Source organism: Coregonus lavaretus (genome assembly GCF_964263955.1).
Source record: "Coregonus lavaretus genome assembly, chromosome: 10".
NCBI lineage: Eukaryota > Metazoa > Chordata > Actinopteri > Salmoniformes > Salmonidae > Coregonus > Coregonus lavaretus.
The window spans coordinates 18,360,656-18,380,791 of record NC_139997.1 but is presented as its reverse complement, the minus strand read 5'-3'; the positions used below and the strand labels follow the sequence as shown (position 1 = coordinate 18,380,791).

The following is a 20,136-nucleotide window of genomic DNA, read 5'->3' as shown; positions in this document are numbered from 1 at the left end:
ACAATCCTCCGGATGCTACCTAGTCTCTCTACATTCTACACCCCTTGCCACCCCATAGCTACAAGGTAATAGAAGTAACAGTAAAAGGAGATACAGTATATGGATACATGAGCAGGGATAGATGGAATCTATAGGCGGCAACATTTCCTCATGCCAACCGGAAATTCTCTTATATCATTACAAATACTGCTGCTGCCCTGTTAGCATGTGATCATCTGTCACATTCCCCTCCCCACTCCCATGTATTCCTCCCTATCTCCTCACCTTCCGTACGATGCTGTCCTCTACGTTAGACTTCTTGTTGCTGCCCTGTTTGCCCATGAGCGTGATCTCCAGCTGGCAGAAGGGTTTGGGAAGGATGTCGCACTGCGTGAAGAACTTCCTCCACTCCACGATGTAGGCCTTCAGCAGTGCCGTGTCGTCCTGGTGACTCAACACCCGCTGTGGGGGAGAGCGCAGGGCCCTGTTATGGACTTTATGCCGTTGGAAAAACTGGGGGTAATAGACAGTCTGCTTGGTTACTCAACACATGTAGTAGGGGGAGAGAGCAGTTGAGGGCATTGTTATGGATTATATAGCATTGAAAATATTGGTTCTCAGGGGTAGGCTAGTAGATTGCGTTGTTACTCGGTAGCCTACTGGCACAGCTAGCTTGATAGCTAGCTAGCTAGCATTAGTGGTACTCAGTGAGGGAATAGCACAGTCCATTCAATGGTAGTGAGACCTAGCAGGCCTACCTACCGCTTGTGCTTGCTTGATGAAGTCTAAGATGTCCGCCTTCAGGGCCTGGTGAATCTTGGCCGGCCCCTTGTCATCCCATAGGCATACTGCATGGACATCTCTATGGAAACCAAGAGATCGGATGAGGGGATTGGAGGAATGGGGAGGAGGGATATGTGGTTCAATCCATCTGTCAGTCTAACAGCTGAGACAGACGTTAATGGAAAACACCTGGAATTAACAGAATGACAGCCTTTTCTCTTGGGGTATAGTCTATTAAGGGATGCGAAACGTTCTGAATGTTGAAGATAGAAAAATAATGGATAGAGCTGACACCACAATTCTTTAATATATCTGACAGTAAGGCAATCTGTTCTAAACCATACATTTTTATTTGAACGTTTTGCAACAGGCTCTTGGGTCATATTCACTAGGAACCAAACGGAAGCGAACTGCCTGGACTTGTCTAATAAGAAACGCTTGTTTACAATATCCATTGCAAAACGTGGTGTGCACTAATGAATACAATCTCTGTATGACTGAGAGCACATGGACATGGACTGAGTGGCATTACTCACGAAAAGAGGTCGAACCACTGCTGCTTGGTGACTGACTCCTGACGGAGCAGCTTCAGGACGATAGGACGCATTAAATCCCACTTATCCTCAAACTGGAGGGAGCCTTTATTCTGGGTGAGGATGAGAAGGGTAGAAGTGTCACCTCTGGCTATAGGCTTCCTAGAAGTTATGACAACAACACCAGGGTGAACCTCAATTGTATTTACTTGATCCTCACATCTTCTGTCCTTGCCTCCTTCTCAAAACGCATTTGAGCAGAACATCAGAGGGGAAGAACCTCAGATGTTCTGCTCCAATGTGCTTTGAGAAGGGAGGATGTGAGAAATCAAGGACATACAATTGATATCCCAGTGGTTGCTGAATGTTTAGACACTAGGCAAGTGGGCCTATTTGAACATTAGCAGCAACACAACAGCAGTTAGACAAACCTGGTGGTTAGACAAGCCATGGCAACAGTTATCAACCGACTATCTGAAAGGTGCTTCAACCTGATTTACTAGCATCTGTTTTTCCAGATGCATAACTACATCCAACTACAGTAGGCTATCTTATGTGAGGGAGTGTTGTACGTAGTAGTAGACATGACTAGTTATATGTCCTCATCAAATATGCCTACATTGTATCACATCAGTAAAAAAACAATATTGCGCCAGTGTATCCTGATTGCGATAAATAATGTTAGCTAGGTAGCTATCTGAATGTTGCTGGCAAGTAGCTTTAGCCTACCTTTGGTGGCTCGAAAATCAAATCAGTTAGTATTTCAGTGTTTTATCAGGCATAGCTGCAGTACTGTAGCTAGCTAGCTAGTTACACTGATAGTAGAGCTAACGTTAACGCTAGCGGAAAAAAACGGGCAGACACTAAGTTAACTTAGCTAGTTACTGTAACAAGCCATCTATGTCGGCTGCCTAGCTAGCTAGCAGCTAACTAATGTGTGTTTTCATGAAAAATACGATCGTTCGTGATTAACGTTAGTTAATGAGTTACTTAACAACTCAAAGTCAACGATAGTCATGCAAAGTTAAATTATAGTGCTAGCTAACTGTTATGTAGCCAGCTATGTGTGTGTGTACTACTGGTGGTGCAGCTAGCTAGCACCAGGCTAACGAACGTCAGTGAGTAAATAGCAGTCCTTTCATTGCTAACAAGGCAAACAACAGGTCTTCATATGACCTATATTGCAAGGCCGTCTTCAGGTATGTGCGTTTAGCAATGTAGAGTAACATATCCTCAACTATGCAACAAACACTGATTAATGTAACGTTAATCAAATGTATTGAATTGAGGTCCCTCCTACCTTTAGCAAATTAGACGTCGCCATGTTCAGCATTGTGAACCTGAATTTACTCCCTCGAACAATGTCGCGATATTTACGGGGTTGTAGTTACTAAGAGGGTTTTAACAAAATCTGGAGAAAAACATGCACGCTACCTGATCGCTTATTCCAGATGTTTTATTTTTAATTTTTAGCTAGACTAAACCAAATCCATATGTGCAATTAAAATGAAAGTTGAAATAGTCTAACAATGATTAGGTATACTTATCAAAAAAGAATGTCACCCACTAAAAACGATGAAACACTGGAAAATAATTAATAATATATTGTGTGCAGTGAAATGTGTGTAAACATTCATTAAAACATTTATTTAAAAAATTCTCAAAAAATCTACTGGTGGTCTCCCCCAGTGCGCTGCGTCCGACGAAATGTTACTATTTTGGAGTCCTAGCCTCGCGCGCACTGACGCGTTCGAAAAAGCCTACCAAGTTTACCTTTGGGCAAACAGGAAAAATACAACAGGCTACCGCAGGTAAGGCTCTTTACTATGCTAAGCGAGGGTTACGGTATCATACCTAAAAGGGCATGAACGTTTATAAATATATGTTTTTTACCTTGAGAAATATGCTCAGTTCAAAAGTATGACAGAGTGTCAAAGTGTCTTAGTTGTTCAGGCCTATGCCAATAACTCATAAATATACTTGCCATTTGGTTTCTTAATGTTATAGGCTAATGGAAAAGCAGTGATGCAATTCATCTGTAGGTCTACAGTATATCGCATGATAATTCAACTTCCATCAATTCTTAATTATCAAATATCCACTTTCTGGAGCATTCACTCATAAGGACGATAGCCTACAGTATATATATATATATATATATATATATATATATATATATATATATATATATATATATATATATTATACAGTATAAGGGGAATGTATCTTATTAACTTGCTGTAATAACATGCACTGCGTAACTGTTAAACGCTATGTCTAGCCTACTGCTCACATAGTGGGCTAAATGTCAACAGTGGGTTAAACATCATGCAACAGGCGCACAGAACTGCAGGGGAGTGAAATCCTACACAAGACAAAGTTTTGAATGCTTCAAGGACGGCAAGATATCAGTTTCTCCACAATAACTTAGGCGTTGTTATCATTCCACCATGGAATATTATTTTGTTTATATATGGCCGTCTTTCTCAGGCAAGGGCAGGTCCGAACTCAGAACATCCCAGTCTCCTAAATGAGATCCTCAAACTACTTTTTTCCTCAAGTTAAAACGTTATTTGTTAACATTTTGTATCAGTTCTTATGTCTCACATATTTGATGGATGTTGCAGTCTAACTGTCATGGGTATTGTCTAAACTCTAAATATTACAACATTCGGGTGGTGATGATGAGGCGCTGAAGTGCCTTATCAAGTATCAAAACTGTCTGCATCGTTCCACTGTTGCCCGAAAGAAGTCCCTTCAGCACCACACCGCAGTTTGGTTGCCAGCGCACGTGACACGCCAGCCTCTTGGCCAATCTCAGAACAGGAGGCGGTCCTTTGGTCTTGTGGTAAAACAGGGTTAGATTGATCCATTGCTCTACTGATGCTTTTGGCCACAAGAATTATGGTATGTCTTTTGAGCTGTCGATTTAACCGTAACTTCAAATGAACGGCGATGAGAGTTTAACCTATGCAGGTAGATTAACTACCGTATTCTATTTAATTTGTCTATTTAATTTATTGTCTAGATATTTAGTATGTGGCGCGCGTGACAATACCTCGCTAGATTTGATCGTATGGTGTTACACATCATATTGTAGCGACCCGCACAGACAGCGGTGTGTTATGTGTTAGGCTAGTAGATGGTTGTGTTGTACCTACCAGTACCCAGTGTTCGCGGGGTCCGACATGTCAATCAACCTGCTATCTTCCAATCACGGGAATGCCTGGAATGTTCTGATGCCGGGCATCCTGGCGGTTGGCGGAGTGGCGTGGAGGGGGGTTGGGCAGGGGGATGGAGCATTGGAAGTTAAGACCAGGGTTAGCCTTTGTTCTCTCTTTTTTTACGTCTGGGCTTCACAAGAGAAGGTCACGATTGGCTTGTGGGTTATCTTACATTTTTATTTGGCGTGGGCTACGGCCAAACAGTAGCCTGTGTAAAGTTGGTTTAATAAACCGTCCATTCGTAAACTCAAGCCTCTGTCTGGACAGTTGTTCTTTTATGATCTAGTCAGGTCATTACATTGGTGTCAGAAGTAAAAAAAAAAAAAAACGTTGATAAAAGTTAGCCAGCTAGCTAGCTGACTTCTGTGGCTAGCTACCGGAGGTGAGAACGGGGGTTGAAGATGCTTCGAGGGAATCCGAAAGTGAAGGTGGAGGTAGGGGACGATTATGGCCAAGGAGGTGCGTGTGCATGGACGTCGGGGGTTCTGGCTGAGGAGATCGCCAGGGCATCGGAGCCCAGAGGCCGCTTGAGGGAGGATGTTAGAGTGATGGCGGCTGAAGCGGGCATGAGTGCTTCGTCCACTGTGTTTCGCGCGGATTCTGGTGGGCGGACCGAAGGGGTGACGTCGACGCGGCGGGACGAGGAATCGGGGGCTCAGAATGTAAACAAACATGGCGGCGCCCAGTTCCCGGCTGCGCCCGTATCTATTAAGACCCCGAAGTATTCCGGTAAGGCGGATTGGGAAGCATTTCATGCTCAGTTTGAACTGTTAGCTCATTGTAGGGGGTGGTCGGATGAAGAAAGGGCACTGCAGTTGGCTTTATGCCTCACGGATGAAGCTCTGGCCTGTTTGATATTGATTAGCCCCGAGGACAGACGTGATTATGGTGCTTTAGTGGGAGCACTGAGGAGGCGCTATGGACAGTGTGTACAGCCCGGGCTACTGCGCTCCAAACTGAGTAATAGACGCAGGCAGCCTGGAGAGCCTCTACGGGTGCTAGCTAATGACATTGAGAGCCTCTCTCGGCGGGCATATGCTCACATGCCCCCCTCCGTGCAGAGCGAGCTAGCACGGGACCAGTTCATACAGGCGCTCTCTCCTACGGAGCTGCGCATACAGACCCAGCTGGCTCATCCTGAGTCATTGCAGGTAGCCTTGGAGATGGCTTTAGAGAGGGAGCTGGTGTGGGCTGGGGCTTCAGCTGGGGCTTTGGTGGGGGTGCAGGGAGACAGACCCTCTGTGCGAGCTGGGGGGCAGAACAGCCCGGAGCCGGAAAAGCCTGCATGGGTGGCTGAAATGACAGAACTCATTCGTGCTGTGACGCTACAGGCGGCACGAAACACATGCCCTGGTCCCAGGGTCTGCTGGGGTTGTGGCCAGCCAGGCCATCTGCGCAGAGATTGCCCCATGTCCTCCAGAGCTCAGGGAAACGGCTCGGGGTCCGCATAGACCGGGTAGTGCGGACCCCTGGCTTTCTATCCCAACCACCATCTTCTTCAGGAGGAGCCCACCGGCACAGACGGGGAAGCAAGGCTCCACTTCCCCCAGAAGCAGACGTGGACAAGCGGATGGAGCCTGTTGTTGTGGTGGGCCGGACCTGTGTTGGGGACTTTTGTCATGTCCCTGTCACTGTGGAGGGGGTGCCCTGCTCCGCCCTGGTGGACACTGGGTCCACAGTAACCCTGGTGAGGCCAGATATTGTGCCAGGTTGGACTCAGTGTGAGCCTACAACTGTGCAGCTCCGCACAGTCACAGGTGAGCTGGCACCCATGAAAGGGAAGGGAATAATGACTCTGACAGTAGGGGGCAGGACTGTGCGTCATCCTGTGTGGGTGGCGGCGGTGCAGGACCCTTGTATCCTGGGGTTGGACTTTCTTAGGAGCACAGGCTGCCAGTTAGACCTAAATAGGGGCACACTGAGCTTCCAGGGAGGGCCGGAGGTCACCATGGCCCCTAATGTCACATTCACTCAACCCAACAAACCCTTTACTCCAACAGTTAAAGCAGCAGAGACTCATGGCTGCCCCCCCTCCCCCACATCTGTGTGTGACTTTTCCCCAGCCCCCCTGTCACCTACGGCGTTGCGTTACATTCCCCCAGCTACCTCCACGACACAGCCCTCTGTGAGCCCGGGCCGCGCCCCCCCAGCCCAGCTACCCCAGATGGGAGGGGAGGGGACACTGTCTGCAGTGAGGGAGATATGGGGGAGGAACTGTGTTGGTCTTGACCCCGAGCAGCAGGAACGGTTGTGGCAGTTGCTGTTTGAATTCAGAGACAGCTTTGCGCTGAGTGAGGAAGAGGTGGGTCAGACTCATCTGGTGCAGCATGAGATCGACACAGGTGATGCTCGACCTATCAAGATGCGTCCCCGCCGTATCCCGCTGGCACGCCAGGAGGCGGCAGACAAGGCTGTGTTGGAGATGCAGCGGGCAGACTTCATTGAGCCCTCAGACAGCCCCTGGGCGGCGCCAGTCGTCATGGTTCCGAAGAAGGGGGGCAAGCTGAGGTTCTGTGCGGACTACAGGCGGCTGAATGAGGTAACCAGAAAGGACTCATACCCCATACCACGTATCGATGAGTCGCTGGACCTGGTTAGGGGGTCCTCCTGGTTCTCCTCACTAGACCTCCGCAGTGGCTACTGGCAGGTGCCCCTCTCCCCAGAGGCCAGAGCCAAAACTGCGTTCTCCACTAACAGAGGACACTGGCAGTTTAAGGTCCTGTGCTTTGGCCTGTGCAACGCTCCAGCTACTTTTGAGCGTTTGATGGACAGGGTGCTGGATGGCATCCCCCGACAGCAGTGTCTGGTATACCTCGATGACATCCTGGTCCATGGCAGCTCCTTCCAGTCAGCCCTGGGGGCGCTACGGTGTGTGCTGGAGAGGGTGGCTGCCGCAGGTCTGAAGCTCCACCCCGAGAAGTGCCACTTCATGAGGAGAGAGGTGTCCTTCTTGGGCCACCGAGTGGGGAAGGAGGGGATCAGCACCATGGAGGACAAGGTAGCGGCTGTCAGAGACTGGCCCACCCCCACCGACCAGCGTCAGCTGAAGAGCTTCCTGGGCCTGGCCTCGTACTACAGGAGGTTTGTACGGGGCTTCTCAAGCGTTGCTGCTCCACTGAACCGCCTGCTGCCGAAGGACAAGGCTTTCACTTGGACAGTGGAGTGTGAGGAGGCGTTCAACACCCTCAAACGTGCACTGATCGAGGCCCCCGTGCTCGCCCCCCCTGACCTCACATTGCCCTTTATCCTGGACACAGACGCGAGCAATGTGGGCATGGGTGGGGTGCTGGCCCAGGTGGGGCCAGAGGGGGAGAGAGTGGTGGCGTACTTCAGCAAAACATTTGACAAACATGAGCGCCGCTACTGTGTCACCCGGCGGGAGCTCTTGGCTGTTGTGGCTTCCGTCAAACACTTCAAGTACTACCTGGGTGGTCTGCCCTTTACTGTAAGAACTGACCACTCTGCTCTCCAGTGGCTCATGTCTTTCAGAGAGCCAGAGGGGCAGGTGGCACGCTGGTTGGAGGAGCTTCAGCCGTATGACTTCACGGTGGTGCACAGGGCAGGGGCACGCCACTCCAACGCCGACGCCATGTCCCGTCGGCCCTGTACTGCAGACGGTTGCCGCCACTGTGAACGGAGAGAGGGACGGGAGAGAGAGCTGTGTGCAGAGGAGGGGGTCTGTGCCACAGTGTGTCGGGCGAGCGGGCCTGTCTGCTGTGAGCTGCAGACTGTCGACGTGGCTGAATGGGGGCAGCAGCAGGGACGGGACACAGACCTACAGCCAGTGCTGCAGTGGGTAGAGGCGCAGGTGAGGCCACCATGGGAAGAGGTGACAGCGCTCTCACTCGCGACCAAAGGGTTGTGGTCAAAGTTTGAGCGACTGCGGCTGGCTGATGGCGTGTTACAGCGGGCATGGAAGGAGTCAGCTACGGGGGAGGAGAGGTGGCAGGTGGTGGTCCCAAAAGCATTGCGGGAGGCTGTGCTCCAGAGTACTCATGGGGGGGTGGGGACTGGACACTTTGGGGTCACAAAAACACTGCGCCGCCTCCGTCAGGGCTTTTACTGGGGGCAGCACAAGAGGGATGTGGAAGACTTTTGCCGCCGCTGTGACAACTGCACAGCGAGAAAGGGCCCCCCAGGCCGCTCTCATGCTCAGCTCCAACAGTTCCCAGTGGGGGCTCCCATGGAGAGGGTGGGAGTGGATGTAGTTGGGCCGTTCCCCACCACAGACAGTGGAAACCGCTGGGTGCTCACGGCCATGGACTATTTCACAAAATGGCCCGAGGCCTATGCTCTGCCTGACCAGGAGGCAGAGACCATCGTCGACGCCCTGACAGCGGGGATGTTCAGCAGGTTTGGAGCTGCAGAGTCCATCCACAGCGACCAAGGCAGAAACTTTGAGTCCCGTGTGTTCGCCACCATGTGTGAGAGGCTGGGTATGCACAAGACCCGCACTACTCCTCTCCATCCTCAAAGTGATGGCCTTGTGGAGCGCTTCAACAAAACGCTTGGACAGCAGCTGGCCATCGTCTCTTCCAAACACCAGCGTGACTGGGACAAGCACCTGCCTATGGTCCTCATGGCATGCCGCTCCGCTGTCCAAGACTCCACCTCCTGCACGCCTGCCCTCCTCATGCTGGGGAGAGAGATCCGTACCCCTGCGGAGATGGCGTTTGGTCGGCCCCTGGATAGCCCTCATGTTTCCCCGGGGCCGGAGTATGCCCGGAGACTCCAGGACCGCCTGGAGACAGCCCACACCTTTGCCAGAGAGCAGCTGCTGAATGCAGGTGTGAGGCAGAAGAGGAACTATGACGTGCACACCCGGGGAAGGCACTTTGTGGCTGGGGAGCTGGTCTGGGTCTACAGCCCGCTAAGGAAAAAAGGCAGATGCCCCAAGTTGGACAGTCACTGGGTGGGACCCTGCAGTGTCCTGGAGAGGGTAGGGGAGGTTGTTTACCGGGTGCAGCTTCCTCCCAGGGGGAGAAAGGTGACACTGCACCGGGACAGGTTAGCCCCATATAGAGGGGCCTCTTCTCCCCAAACCCCAGGAACCCCCACAACTCCCCTCTCTGGCAATGACATTCTCCAGGCACCCACCCCCAGGTGCCGCAGACAAGGCTCCAGACAGCCCACTCCCCCTGTGTCACCGCGTGGTTCCCCAGAGCCACGGACTGTATTACCCGTTCCCGCTTCCTTGTCCCCCATGTCCTTGCCTTCATCCCCTGGTTCCCAGAGGGGCGCACTGCGGCCATCACAGCCACGCAGGCAAAGGAGACCTCCGGGTCGCTTCAGAGACTTTGTTTGTTCCCTCGGGGACGAGGGACTTTGTGGTGGGGGGGCTGTGTAGCGACCCGCACAGACAGCGGTGTGTTATGTGTTAGGCTAGTAGATGGTTGTGTTGTACCTACCAGTACCCAGTGTTCGCGGGGTCCGACATGTCAATCAACCTGCTATCTTCCAATCACGGGAATGCCTGGAATGTTCTGATGCCGGGCATCCTGGCGGTTGGCGGAGTGGCGTGGAGGGGGGTTGGGCAGGGGGATGGAGCATTGGAAGTTAAGACCAGGGTTAGCCTTTGTTCTCTCTTTTTTTACGTCTGGGCTTCACAAGAGAAGGTCACGATTGGCTTGTGGGTTATCTTACATTTTTATTTGGCGTGGGCTACGGCCAAACAGTAGCCTGTGTAAAGTTGGTTTAATAAACCGTCCATTCGTAAACTCAAGCCTCTGTCTGGACAGTTGTTCTTTTATGATCTAGTCAGGTCATTACAATATGATTGTCATTTTGTATCATTGTAGTCACATTACATTTGTAGCCTAAAATGTTGTAGCAGTGGCTACATTTCTGAGGTCAGTTTGAGGGCATGTCGGCAGAAAGCCTTAGTAGATTGTGTGTTTTCCGTATCCTACTTCATTTGGCCACGTGTTTTAATAGTATTCTACTTCATTTGGCCACGTGTTTTAATAGGAAGGTGTGACCGTAGCTAGGTTTCCATCCAATTTGCAACAGATTTTCATGTGGATGTTCTAAAATCTGCACAAAACAATATGCACATTTTCCCACCAGATATGTTTCCATCAAACGGACTTTTACGGATAAAAGGATGTGCGTGATGACGTAGTACACATACAAATAACTTTTGCCATTACATTTCCATGTACCGAATAAAAAGTTAAATGGGTTTCCATCGCATTTTCAACTTTACTGATGGTTTTGTCCACCACCCTGTGAAGTTCATCAATTTATTTCATCTGTAGCCTAATAAACTGCATGTTTTCCCGGGCCGTAGTGGAGGACCACACAACATATCGCGTGACTAAATTTACTTCGATATGATCGTTATAATATCCATATTTGCGCATAAAGGCGTTTCCACCGCCATTTCTTGAAGATTACATTTTACCGAAAAGATCCCACCACGTCGAACGAACAAATTGTCTGTTGGCATGTATACAATTTTACCGGCATTTCATGTTTCCATCAGCCCGATCGTGACTTTTTTCATGCTTCAGGTAATTCATTCGCATGAAATGGTTGGATGGAAACGTGGTCAACACATTTTGACAGGACGTTTAGGAATGTTTCAAATTTTGACAGCTCGTTGGGTAAAAATCCTATGTTTGCTGTTTTTAGTTTAATTAAATGTTTCTCCTCTACAAAGGAGCAATTGCACACCATGCACAATAGCATTTGTGTTGTTGCCGTCCACAAATCTATATGTTTTCCATTTATAAAATGCATTCAAATCAGATTTCAAAATCTGATTTGGGCTATTGAAACCAGCGAGTTCCACTCACTTTGTCACACAACCAGGGGCTACTGTATGAAATGTCTTCCTTGATTAAAAACATTGCTTAAAGGGCTGGGAATAGTTGAGAGCAGTAGGCTATAAAAGTGTAGGCCTAATCTACTTTTCAAAAACTACTAATCTGACATGAAAAAGATTGACACATAATTAGCAGTGTTACCTTCCTTGGAGTGCAGAGTGCCTAGTTGAGCACCATATAATGAGGCCTAAATTCCAGGGGAGATTACTGCACACTGATTGTCTGGGTCTTTGATGCAGACATTGTTAATAAAACTGTGTTCAGTAGTAATTATGAACCTGATCATTATTCTTGGCTCCTCTCTCTCTGTTCCCCCCCCCCCCCCCCCCCTCTCTTTCCCATCTCTCTCTCCTTCCCTCTATATCTCTGTTTCACCTCCCCCTCTCTGTCCTGGTGGGGTTCTCAGGGATACATCAGAAGGAAATGGAGGGTTCTGAGCCTGCAGAGAGCTCTGACTGTGGACGTGGAAGGAGCTGTTGGACGGCCTGTGCCAGGCTGCGCAGCTACGAGCTGAAGGGCGTCTTCACGTGGTGAGCACAAAAAGATAAACAACGCACAGACAATGCAGACACAACAGACAACACACAGACACAAAAATGGGCTGGACATATATTATTCTACATACATTTAAGTGATTTATTGATTGATGTTAACATGACCTTGGCAGGCGTCTACTGAAGACCATCGCCATGGGCCAGGCCCTGTCCATGCTGATTTGCGGCACGGCAGTCAGCTGCCAGTACCTGGCGGAAGCGGGTGTGGAGACGCCCATGCTCCAGAGCTTCCTCAACTACGTCCTGCTGCTGCTCACCTACACTGCCTCGCTCAGCCTCAGAAAAGGTCAGAGGCCGCCGCCCTGAATTGTACACACGCTAATGCTAAACAGAGTACATTGACTTACATTTGTTTTTTGTCCGAAAATGCTAATATTAGTGAGAATCATCACCTTCCTCATTATTTGCAGGGGCCTTGTTGGAATATTTTAGAACTGCATCCTTCCTACAGTTGATTCCTTGAGGATATCATATTTTATACATCATTTGAAAGGTGAAAGCAATGTTACGCCACCCATTACTTTCACCAATCCAACCAATTAAGATCAGTGATTACTTCAAGGAAGGGAGGATGGAACGAAGGATGCAGGATGGAAGTATTCAAACAGGCCCTGGTCTGCCTGCCCATACACTAGCAGTAGAGTTTGTGAAGCCACACAGTTCCGAATCTAATTGGTGATATTTAGGAATCCTACCTACTGTGATAGAAAGAGTGTTTCATCAGGATTATTATATGGGTTGTGTTTATTACGGCACGCAAGGGAAATGAAAATGAGTGTTTTTAAGTCCTGGTAGTCTTTTCATGTTTCAGACCGCTTTTGTCCGTTTGGTGCCTAATGAACAGAGACTAAAACAACAGTGCTGCTAACTCATAAAATATGACGTGTTTTGTCTCACTCTGGATTCTCGCTTTGCTGTTTCAACAGGTGATGGGAATATATTACAGATTTTAAAAACAAAATGGTGGCGGTATTTACTGATGGGACTGACGGACGTGGAGGCAAACTACACAGTGGTGAAGGCATACCAGTTTACAACGTTGACCAGCATACAGGTAAGAAATTACTAATACCATTGCATACTGTGTTATTTGGGTGAAGAATGACTCACTAATGGATGTATCTAGGACCTAGGTGATACATTGAGTCACCTGTTTTTCCAGGTGTGCAACAAATGAATATAAAAGTGCCTTTAGGGCTGGGAGGTATACCGTATTTTACAATGTACCCCAGTGGAGGCTGGTGGGGGGAGCTATAGGAGGACAGGCTCATTGTAATGGCTGGAATGGAATTAATGGAAAGGGATCAAACATGGAAAGCACACGTTCAACTAATTCCATTCCAGCCATTACAATGAGCCCGTCCTCCTATAGCTCCTCCCACCAGACTCCACTGATGTACCGATATTGATGCACGGACCGGTTTGGGTTTTTACTTTACCTTCTATAACGGTATTTTTATGTTTGGTTTGTTAAATGTGATATGCTGTGTGTAACCTCCATTTTTATAGTTTACATGCTACTTGAGTCATCCCTCTCCGCTCTCTCTCTCCATGCCGCTTTCCATACAGACCTAGCCCCACCCCCTGTCACTTATGGAGCGCATTTTGTTGTTGCGTGACCATGGGAAACTTGCGTTCATTCAACAATATTGTTTCCACTTTGTTTCTTAATAATTACACTATTAGTTTGTTTCTTACATCTGCAAACAGCTTGCTAATTGGCTTTTCTTAGTAAGTTTTAGCTAAGTCGTGTTAGCCGCTAATGCTAATCGCTGGTTAGTTGGCTAGCTAGCTAGCTATTAAATGTACTGAGTCAGAGCAAACATACCTAGCTAATATAACCTGATACCACTGATGGTGTAGGCCTAAGTCAGCATGTTTGTGCAACAGTATCTTCTAAATCAGAGGAATAGGCTAAGCATGAATATGTTGGCTACATGAAGAAACATTTCATGTAGCCTAAGATTATAGGGTCCCCTAGGAAACACTGACCGACACTTTGGTTCCTACCCTGTCACAATAACGCCTCCCTGGCATTTTCATTCGTTGACATGTCAAACAACACTGAATTCAAAGTGCCCACTATTATTTATTCTAAACTATAGAATTAGAATAAACATTATATTTCCAAGATTCCAACAGTTCACCCAAGTGTTTTGATCTAAATCGCAAGTCAAATTGCAATTGCAACATTTGGTTAAAAATAAGGCCTAGATTTTTTTCCCATATCCTGCAGCCCTACACGGCTGTGTGGAAATTATCTAAGATGAGTGCAGGAAATGTAGAAATTGTATGAAAATGCAGGAAGTTGAATTGAACAGTATAAAACAATCAGAATGGAGAAAGACCCATTGAAATCACTTTGAATGTATGTGTTGCCACCCTAGGGTCATGCATTACTCATAAAGCAAATGTAGAACTTTTATTATTCAAAATAATCAAAACCATCATACCGTCAAATTAGAAAAATATAGTGATATCTCCCAGCCCTAAGTGCCTTTCAGTTGCCTTGTATGCAATCAGCATTTTACACCTGAAAAATACTATATGTGGTTCTGGTTGCAGCTGCTGGACTGCTTTGTGATCCCGGTGCTGATGGTGCTCTCCTGGTTCTTCCTGAAGACGCGCTACCGCCTGGTGCACTTTGTGGCTGTTGCCGTTTGTCTGCTGGGGGTGGGTGCCATGGTGGGGGCTGACCTACTGGCTGGGAGAAACCAGGGATCCAGTAAGAACACTACTCGTGATATTTAAGCAATAAGGCCTGAGGAGATTTGGTATATGACCAATATACCACAGCTAAGGGCTGTTCTTATGGACAACGCAACGCGGAGTGCCTGGATACAGCCCCTTAGCCGTGGTATATTGGTCATATACCAATAAGGCCCTAGGAGGTGTGGTATATGACCAATATACCACAACTAAGGGGCTGTATCCAGGCACTCTGTGTTGCGTCGTGCTTAAGAACAGCCCTTAGCCGTGGTATATTGGACATATACCACACCCCCTCGGGCCTTATTGCTTTATTTATACCTCGGCTTTCAGCCAATCATCCAGGACCCAAACTACCTGCTTTATAAGTAAGGGATAATGGACGACGCAGCGGGATGAGGCGAAGCCGAGATCATTTTTCCAAGGTAATGTACAGAACTGAGGCGTTTATCCAGCTTATACCACAGTTGCCAAATAAAACAATACTAAAGTACACATTTACTGGTAGAAATAACATTGGTATTTTCATAAGCGAATTCATAATTTCTCATCTTTTGGTTGCTAGAGACACAACCCAGTCATTCGTTCGATTAGTTCAATATTTACAGGTCTCTAGCAACCGCCTCGTCATGCTGTGTCGTCCATTATTTCCAAGTTATGCCATGGCATTGTTGAATACTCATTTCTGATCGTCTTGAAGGGCATTTTAGAGCGTGCATTATTACCCTATAACACACGGTATATCAGCATGTTAGAATTCATGGCTATAATTCATTCTTACATGTTCTATGTTTGAGTTGCTTTTGAAAGCGAAAGTTGAATTTGCATTGTTGAATTCGATTTTCATAATAGCAAGCTAGGACTGATGGTTTGGTTAGCTAACTAGCAAGTCTTTGTTTGGTTACCAAGGCAATTACTGTAGCTATCTAGTAAACTTGCTAGCTACTTCAGTGGATGTTGAACACATTTCTACCTGCAAATTAACACATTTCTAGCATCAAATGTGATAAACGCTATAATGACCGATAAACGCCAACCTTCTGTAAAATACGTAAGGGATAATCAACTCGGGGCTCTATGCGTTCTCTGGAATATAATGAATGACGTGGAAGGTTAGTTCCACGCGTCGTGTAGGGCTTACTTCATTATAAACGTTGGCGTTTATCGGTCGTCACTAGTTACCACACCCACAAAGTCATAAACCCAGCCTATTTCTACTATTTCTCTTCTTAAAAATCTGATTTTAAACCTAACCTTAACCACACTGCTAACCTTATGCCTAACTCTTAACATTACATTAAGACCAAAAAGCACATTTTTGTTTTCATGAACTTTTACGATATAGTCATTTTGACTTTGTGGCTGTGGTAACTAGGGAAAACTGCGTTTATCCCTTACATATTATATATTTTATTATTGTCAGGACCTACAGGAATATATATTATATACACCCTGAGGGGGGAGTGTCTGCTGGGAGTGTGGGCCATGGTGTGGGGGCCGACCTACTGGCTGGGAGACCAGGGATCCAGTGAAAACACTATTTATTGTTAAAACACTTTGGGCCTGTTTTCCAGACACCGATTTAAGTTTATTATCTTGGACTAAGAAGCACTTTCAATGGGGAATCTCCAATAAATATGCTTTATAGTCTAGGACAAGGCTTTTGTCCACTTCCTTTGATGTAGAAGACATACATTTTTATACTTAGTCAGGCATATCCATAGAGGAATAACAGCTTTAAATGTACCTCAGTGCCTTTTCTTGGGACATAAACAGTTCCATACAGTCTGATCTGGAGAGGCCTTAGGTTTCACTGCACGGGCAAAGAGAAACAGGCATTATTAATCTCTCATCATAAACCCTTAGAGCTGATTCCTCATATTGTGAGCTCTGCAAATTGCTGTAACTAACATGTCAAGGACAGTTTGCCTAAAATAACATTACTGTCTTTTCTCTCTCCTTCTCTCCCACCTTATATTTTATCTCATACTCTCCCTCTTCTCTCTCTCCCTCCCTTCATCCCTCTCTCTTTCCCTCCTTCCCTCCCTCCTTCTAGCCAGTGATGTGTTGCTGGGGGATGGTCTGGTGCTGGTGAGTGCTGCACTGTATGCGGTGTCTAATGTTTGTCAGGAGTACACGGTGAAGAACCTGAGCCGCGGGGAGTTCCTGGGTATGATGGGCCTGTTCGGCACCCTGATCAGCGGCATACAGCTGTAAGACACCCCCTCTCCTCTCTCCAGGGTTGAACCGGTTCAAAGACAGTCTTTCCTGCCTTTCTCCCCCTCAGTATTAAAGGGATAGTTCACTTTTAGAAATGTAAGCTTACTTAGCTTTCCTTTAGTTTTAGGCCAAGATTCAATCTGAACGCAGGTTGTCGACAATGCTGCTTTTAAAGGCAATGTTACCGTGTTCACTGAGAATGCATTCACGGTAAACGCTGCAGATGTCGGCTCAATTGGAAATTGTCGCACGATCAGATTGAGTCCCGGCACTAGCCTATCTTCAAAAAGCAAACTATCCCTTTAACTTTTTGTTTGGTGCACTACATCAGTAAGTACATATTGTATTTATTATGGTACTTTTCCCCCCACATCATCCAAATATCACATTTTCATCACTTGACCAGTTATTTGAGGTAAAATCTACCCATCAGAATTTGCTGGAAGGTGCTTTGTAAGTCTGTCGACCGACGCAGTTCCTGTTTGCAATCTTACCTTCTGTTGTCCTGTGTTGCAGAGCCATATTGGAAACCAGTGCAGTAGCAGCTATTAAATGGAACTGGAATATTAGTAAGAATTAATTTTCTCCCCATATTTGTTAACCCCCTAATTCAATTGTCAGTCATATACAGTCAGGTCCATAATTATTGGCAACCCTGATAAAGATTAGCAAAAAATACTATAACATAAATAATACAAATCTATATTGTATTATCCCAAAAATGTGGAAATTATATTATTTTATACTAATACAATTGCTCAGAGAAATACATTTTGTTTAACAAGTATACAACAAATCTCAAAGATGGGGGTTAAGGTTATTGGCACCCCTGTTTTCAATACTCAACCACCCTCCCCTTGCAAAAATAATGACAGACTTTTTCTCAAATGTTTTATGAGATTGGAGAACACATTGGGAAGGATCTTAGACTATTAACATCCCATTGTGCTTAGGGTCATGTATACAATTGCTGGGCAGGCCATTATTTTGGTTACCTTGACTATGCCCCCATCCACAGGGCACGAGTGGTCACTGAATGATTTGATTAGCATGAAAACGATGTATGCCATGGTCGTCTCAGTCACCAGATCTCAACCCAATTGAACACTTATGGGAGAATCTGGAGCAGAGCCTGAGACGTCATTTTCCACCACCATCAACAAAACACCAAATGATGGAGTTTCTCGTGGAAGAATGATGTTGCATCCCTCCAATATAGTTGCAGACACTTGTAGAATCTATGCCAAGGTGCATTGAAGCGGTTCTGGCTAGTGGTGGCCCAACGCCCTATTAAGACATTTTATGTTGGTGTTTATTTTTGGCAGTTACCTGTACATGCTCTGTGTAGAGCTCTTTTGCTCTGCAATAGTTTTCCAGAAAGTGCTTTGTTTGAAAACGTCCCCTTGTAGTCCAGTAGAATTCCCCTCTGAGATTCTGGGCCTTGTTCAGTAGGGCACATATTGCAAAACGTTTTGAAATGGAAAACAACTATTTGAATTTCTTATTGAAGAAGTCCAGGAAGTACTTCCCCATTTCAATCTGTTTCAAATGTTTTCTCCTCTTTGGTGCTTTACAGGACACAACGTAGCAAAACGCTTTGAAAAGGAAAACCCCAAATAAGCGTTTCATTATTGGACAAGACAAGTCCAGACAGTCCCTCCCCACTTCACTTAGTTTCAGACCATTTTCTTCCATTTGGTGCCTAATGAACACATTTGGTGTTTCCCTCCTCAGTCGTACTGTTTGCGGCCTACACGTTCTGCATGTATGCCCTGTACAGTTTCATGCCCCTGGTGGTCAAGATGACCAGCGCCACGGCGGTCAACCTCTCCCTGCTCACCGCTGACCTCTTCAGCCTCTTCTGTGGCATCTTCCTTTTCCACTTTGTCGTGAGTTAAATAAACTATTTTCCTATGGGTGTGCTCTTGAGCCAGAGGGGGTGCCCAAAATGGACAAAAATGTTATCCAGAAATGACCTTATTGGACAGAAAGGGGCCCATGCGCAAAAGCATATATTGTAAGCCTAAGGTGGATGCTGTTGTTTAATGAGAAGGCTTCCATGGTTTGATTAGATAAAAAATGTATTAACATTGTTGTATATGAAACATACAGCCAACTCTCAAGCCAATCTTTGAGGTAAATACTAACTTCAATATTGTTTAACTAGCGCCTTCTCACAAATGTGTTACTTCTCACAAATGAGTTATACAGAGAAACTATAGCCACTGATCCAGGGTCTGTGAAATGGATTTGACCTTCTATCAAAACGTCAACCTCTGCCCTACTCTCCACAGTTCTCAGGCCTGTACATTGTGTCGTTCGTGGTGATCACTGTGGGCTTTGTCATGTTCAATGCCGTGCCCACCTACGCGCCCGTGCCCGAGTCGGACTCCGCTGGCGAGGAGTTTGACGACCCTGCTGCCTTTGTTGAGGGAGAAAAAGACCACCAGAAAGGAGAGACCACCACAGACCTGCTCCAAGAGGGAGTAGAGTGGAGGGGGACAGAAGAGGGGATGGAGACAAGCAACAGGCGTTGTGCAGTGACATACGTTACAGAGGAACACAGCACGAAGATGTAGCCCACTGGACTAGGTTTAAGTTATTCTTTCAACAACTGTACATAAATGGTTGGGTTCTCTGTAGTTGGGTAGGTGTATAGAAGCCTAGGTGCTGCCAAGTACCCTGGTGCACCAGACTACATGGTACAAAGCAAGCTACCAGCTACTGTGTACCCAACAATATGGCTCATTAGATTGCTTTATTAGGCAAGCTACCATACAACCTCAATATTTTTCTGCTGTTGGGTTGACATTGGTTAAATTTTTTTTTTTTATTATATTTTATCAAAGACATACATTGTGTTCTGCCTCCTTTTTAAACTAATCAGTGTATGGTGTGTTGATTACTATATTTCTCCCCCCATGAAGACAATGTATTTGTGCAAAGCACATTCAAAAAGACAGTTCCTCCAAACAGCATTTATTTGTGCGATTCCAGGCTGCTATAGCCTACTAATACATAGTTGTCACACTGTCTTTTTTGTTATTTCGTTACAGCAGGTCTTCTGAAAAGTGCTTATAGGTAAAGGAAACATTTGTGTCTTCTAAAAATATGCCTTTGCAGAAGTGTTTTTTTATATATTGATGATAATAAAGTTGTATATTCTCTTGTTTCTGGTTACATCTGTCATGGCTCTTCTTTTCTATGTGGATGTTGTGTTGTCATTATTGTGCTAGATCCCTCAGTGACTGTGTCAGTGTCTGTCATATTCAGACAAACATTGAATGGGCAATGCTGCAAAAACAAA

The 20,136-nt window shown here is 46.5% G+C and overlaps 2 protein-coding genes across 5 annotated transcripts in view; one reads left to right on the top strand and one right to left on the bottom strand.

Annotated features, from left to right (window-relative positions):
* LOC311136399 (cullin-5-like) overlaps positions 1-2,652 on the bottom strand; it is a 35,735-nt gene extending 33,083 nt beyond the window's left edge. Inside the window, exons 1-4 of the mRNA XM_084170502.1 lie at positions 2,596-2,652; positions 1,299-1,408; positions 742-841; positions 265-441 (exon numbers count right to left, since the gene is read on the bottom strand). Coding sequence (XP_084026628.1) covers positions 265-441; positions 742-841; positions 1,299-1,408; positions 2,596-2,628 — 420 coding nt within the window. The 5' untranslated portion in view covers positions 2,629-2,652. The remainder of the gene's footprint in view (positions 1-264; positions 442-741; positions 842-1,298; positions 1,409-2,595) is intronic.
* On the top strand, positions 1,216-20,008 carry LOC311136400 (solute carrier family 35 member F2-like). 4 transcript variants are annotated; one of them, XM_084170504.1, is made up of 9 exons: positions 1,216-1,412; positions 11,753-11,876; positions 12,014-12,186; positions 12,827-12,954; positions 14,466-14,625; positions 16,666-16,822; positions 17,346-17,398; positions 18,564-18,718; positions 19,124-20,008. In XM_084170504.1, the coding sequence occupies exons 2-9, from the start codon at positions 11,770-11,772 to the stop codon at positions 19,406-19,408; spliced, it is 1,218 nt and encodes a 405-aa protein (XP_084026630.1). In that variant the 5' UTR covers positions 1,216-1,412; positions 11,753-11,769; the 3' UTR covers positions 19,409-20,008. The 4 variants fall into 4 exon arrangements, with proteins under 4 accessions (XP_084026630.1, XP_084026629.1, XP_084026632.1 ...); XM_084170503.1 differs by lacking the exon at positions 1,216-1,412 and adding an exon at positions 4,143-4,271; XM_084170506.1 differs by lacking the exon at positions 1,216-1,412 and adding an exon at positions 4,166-4,202.
* Positions 20,009-20,136: the final 128 nt, after the last annotated feature.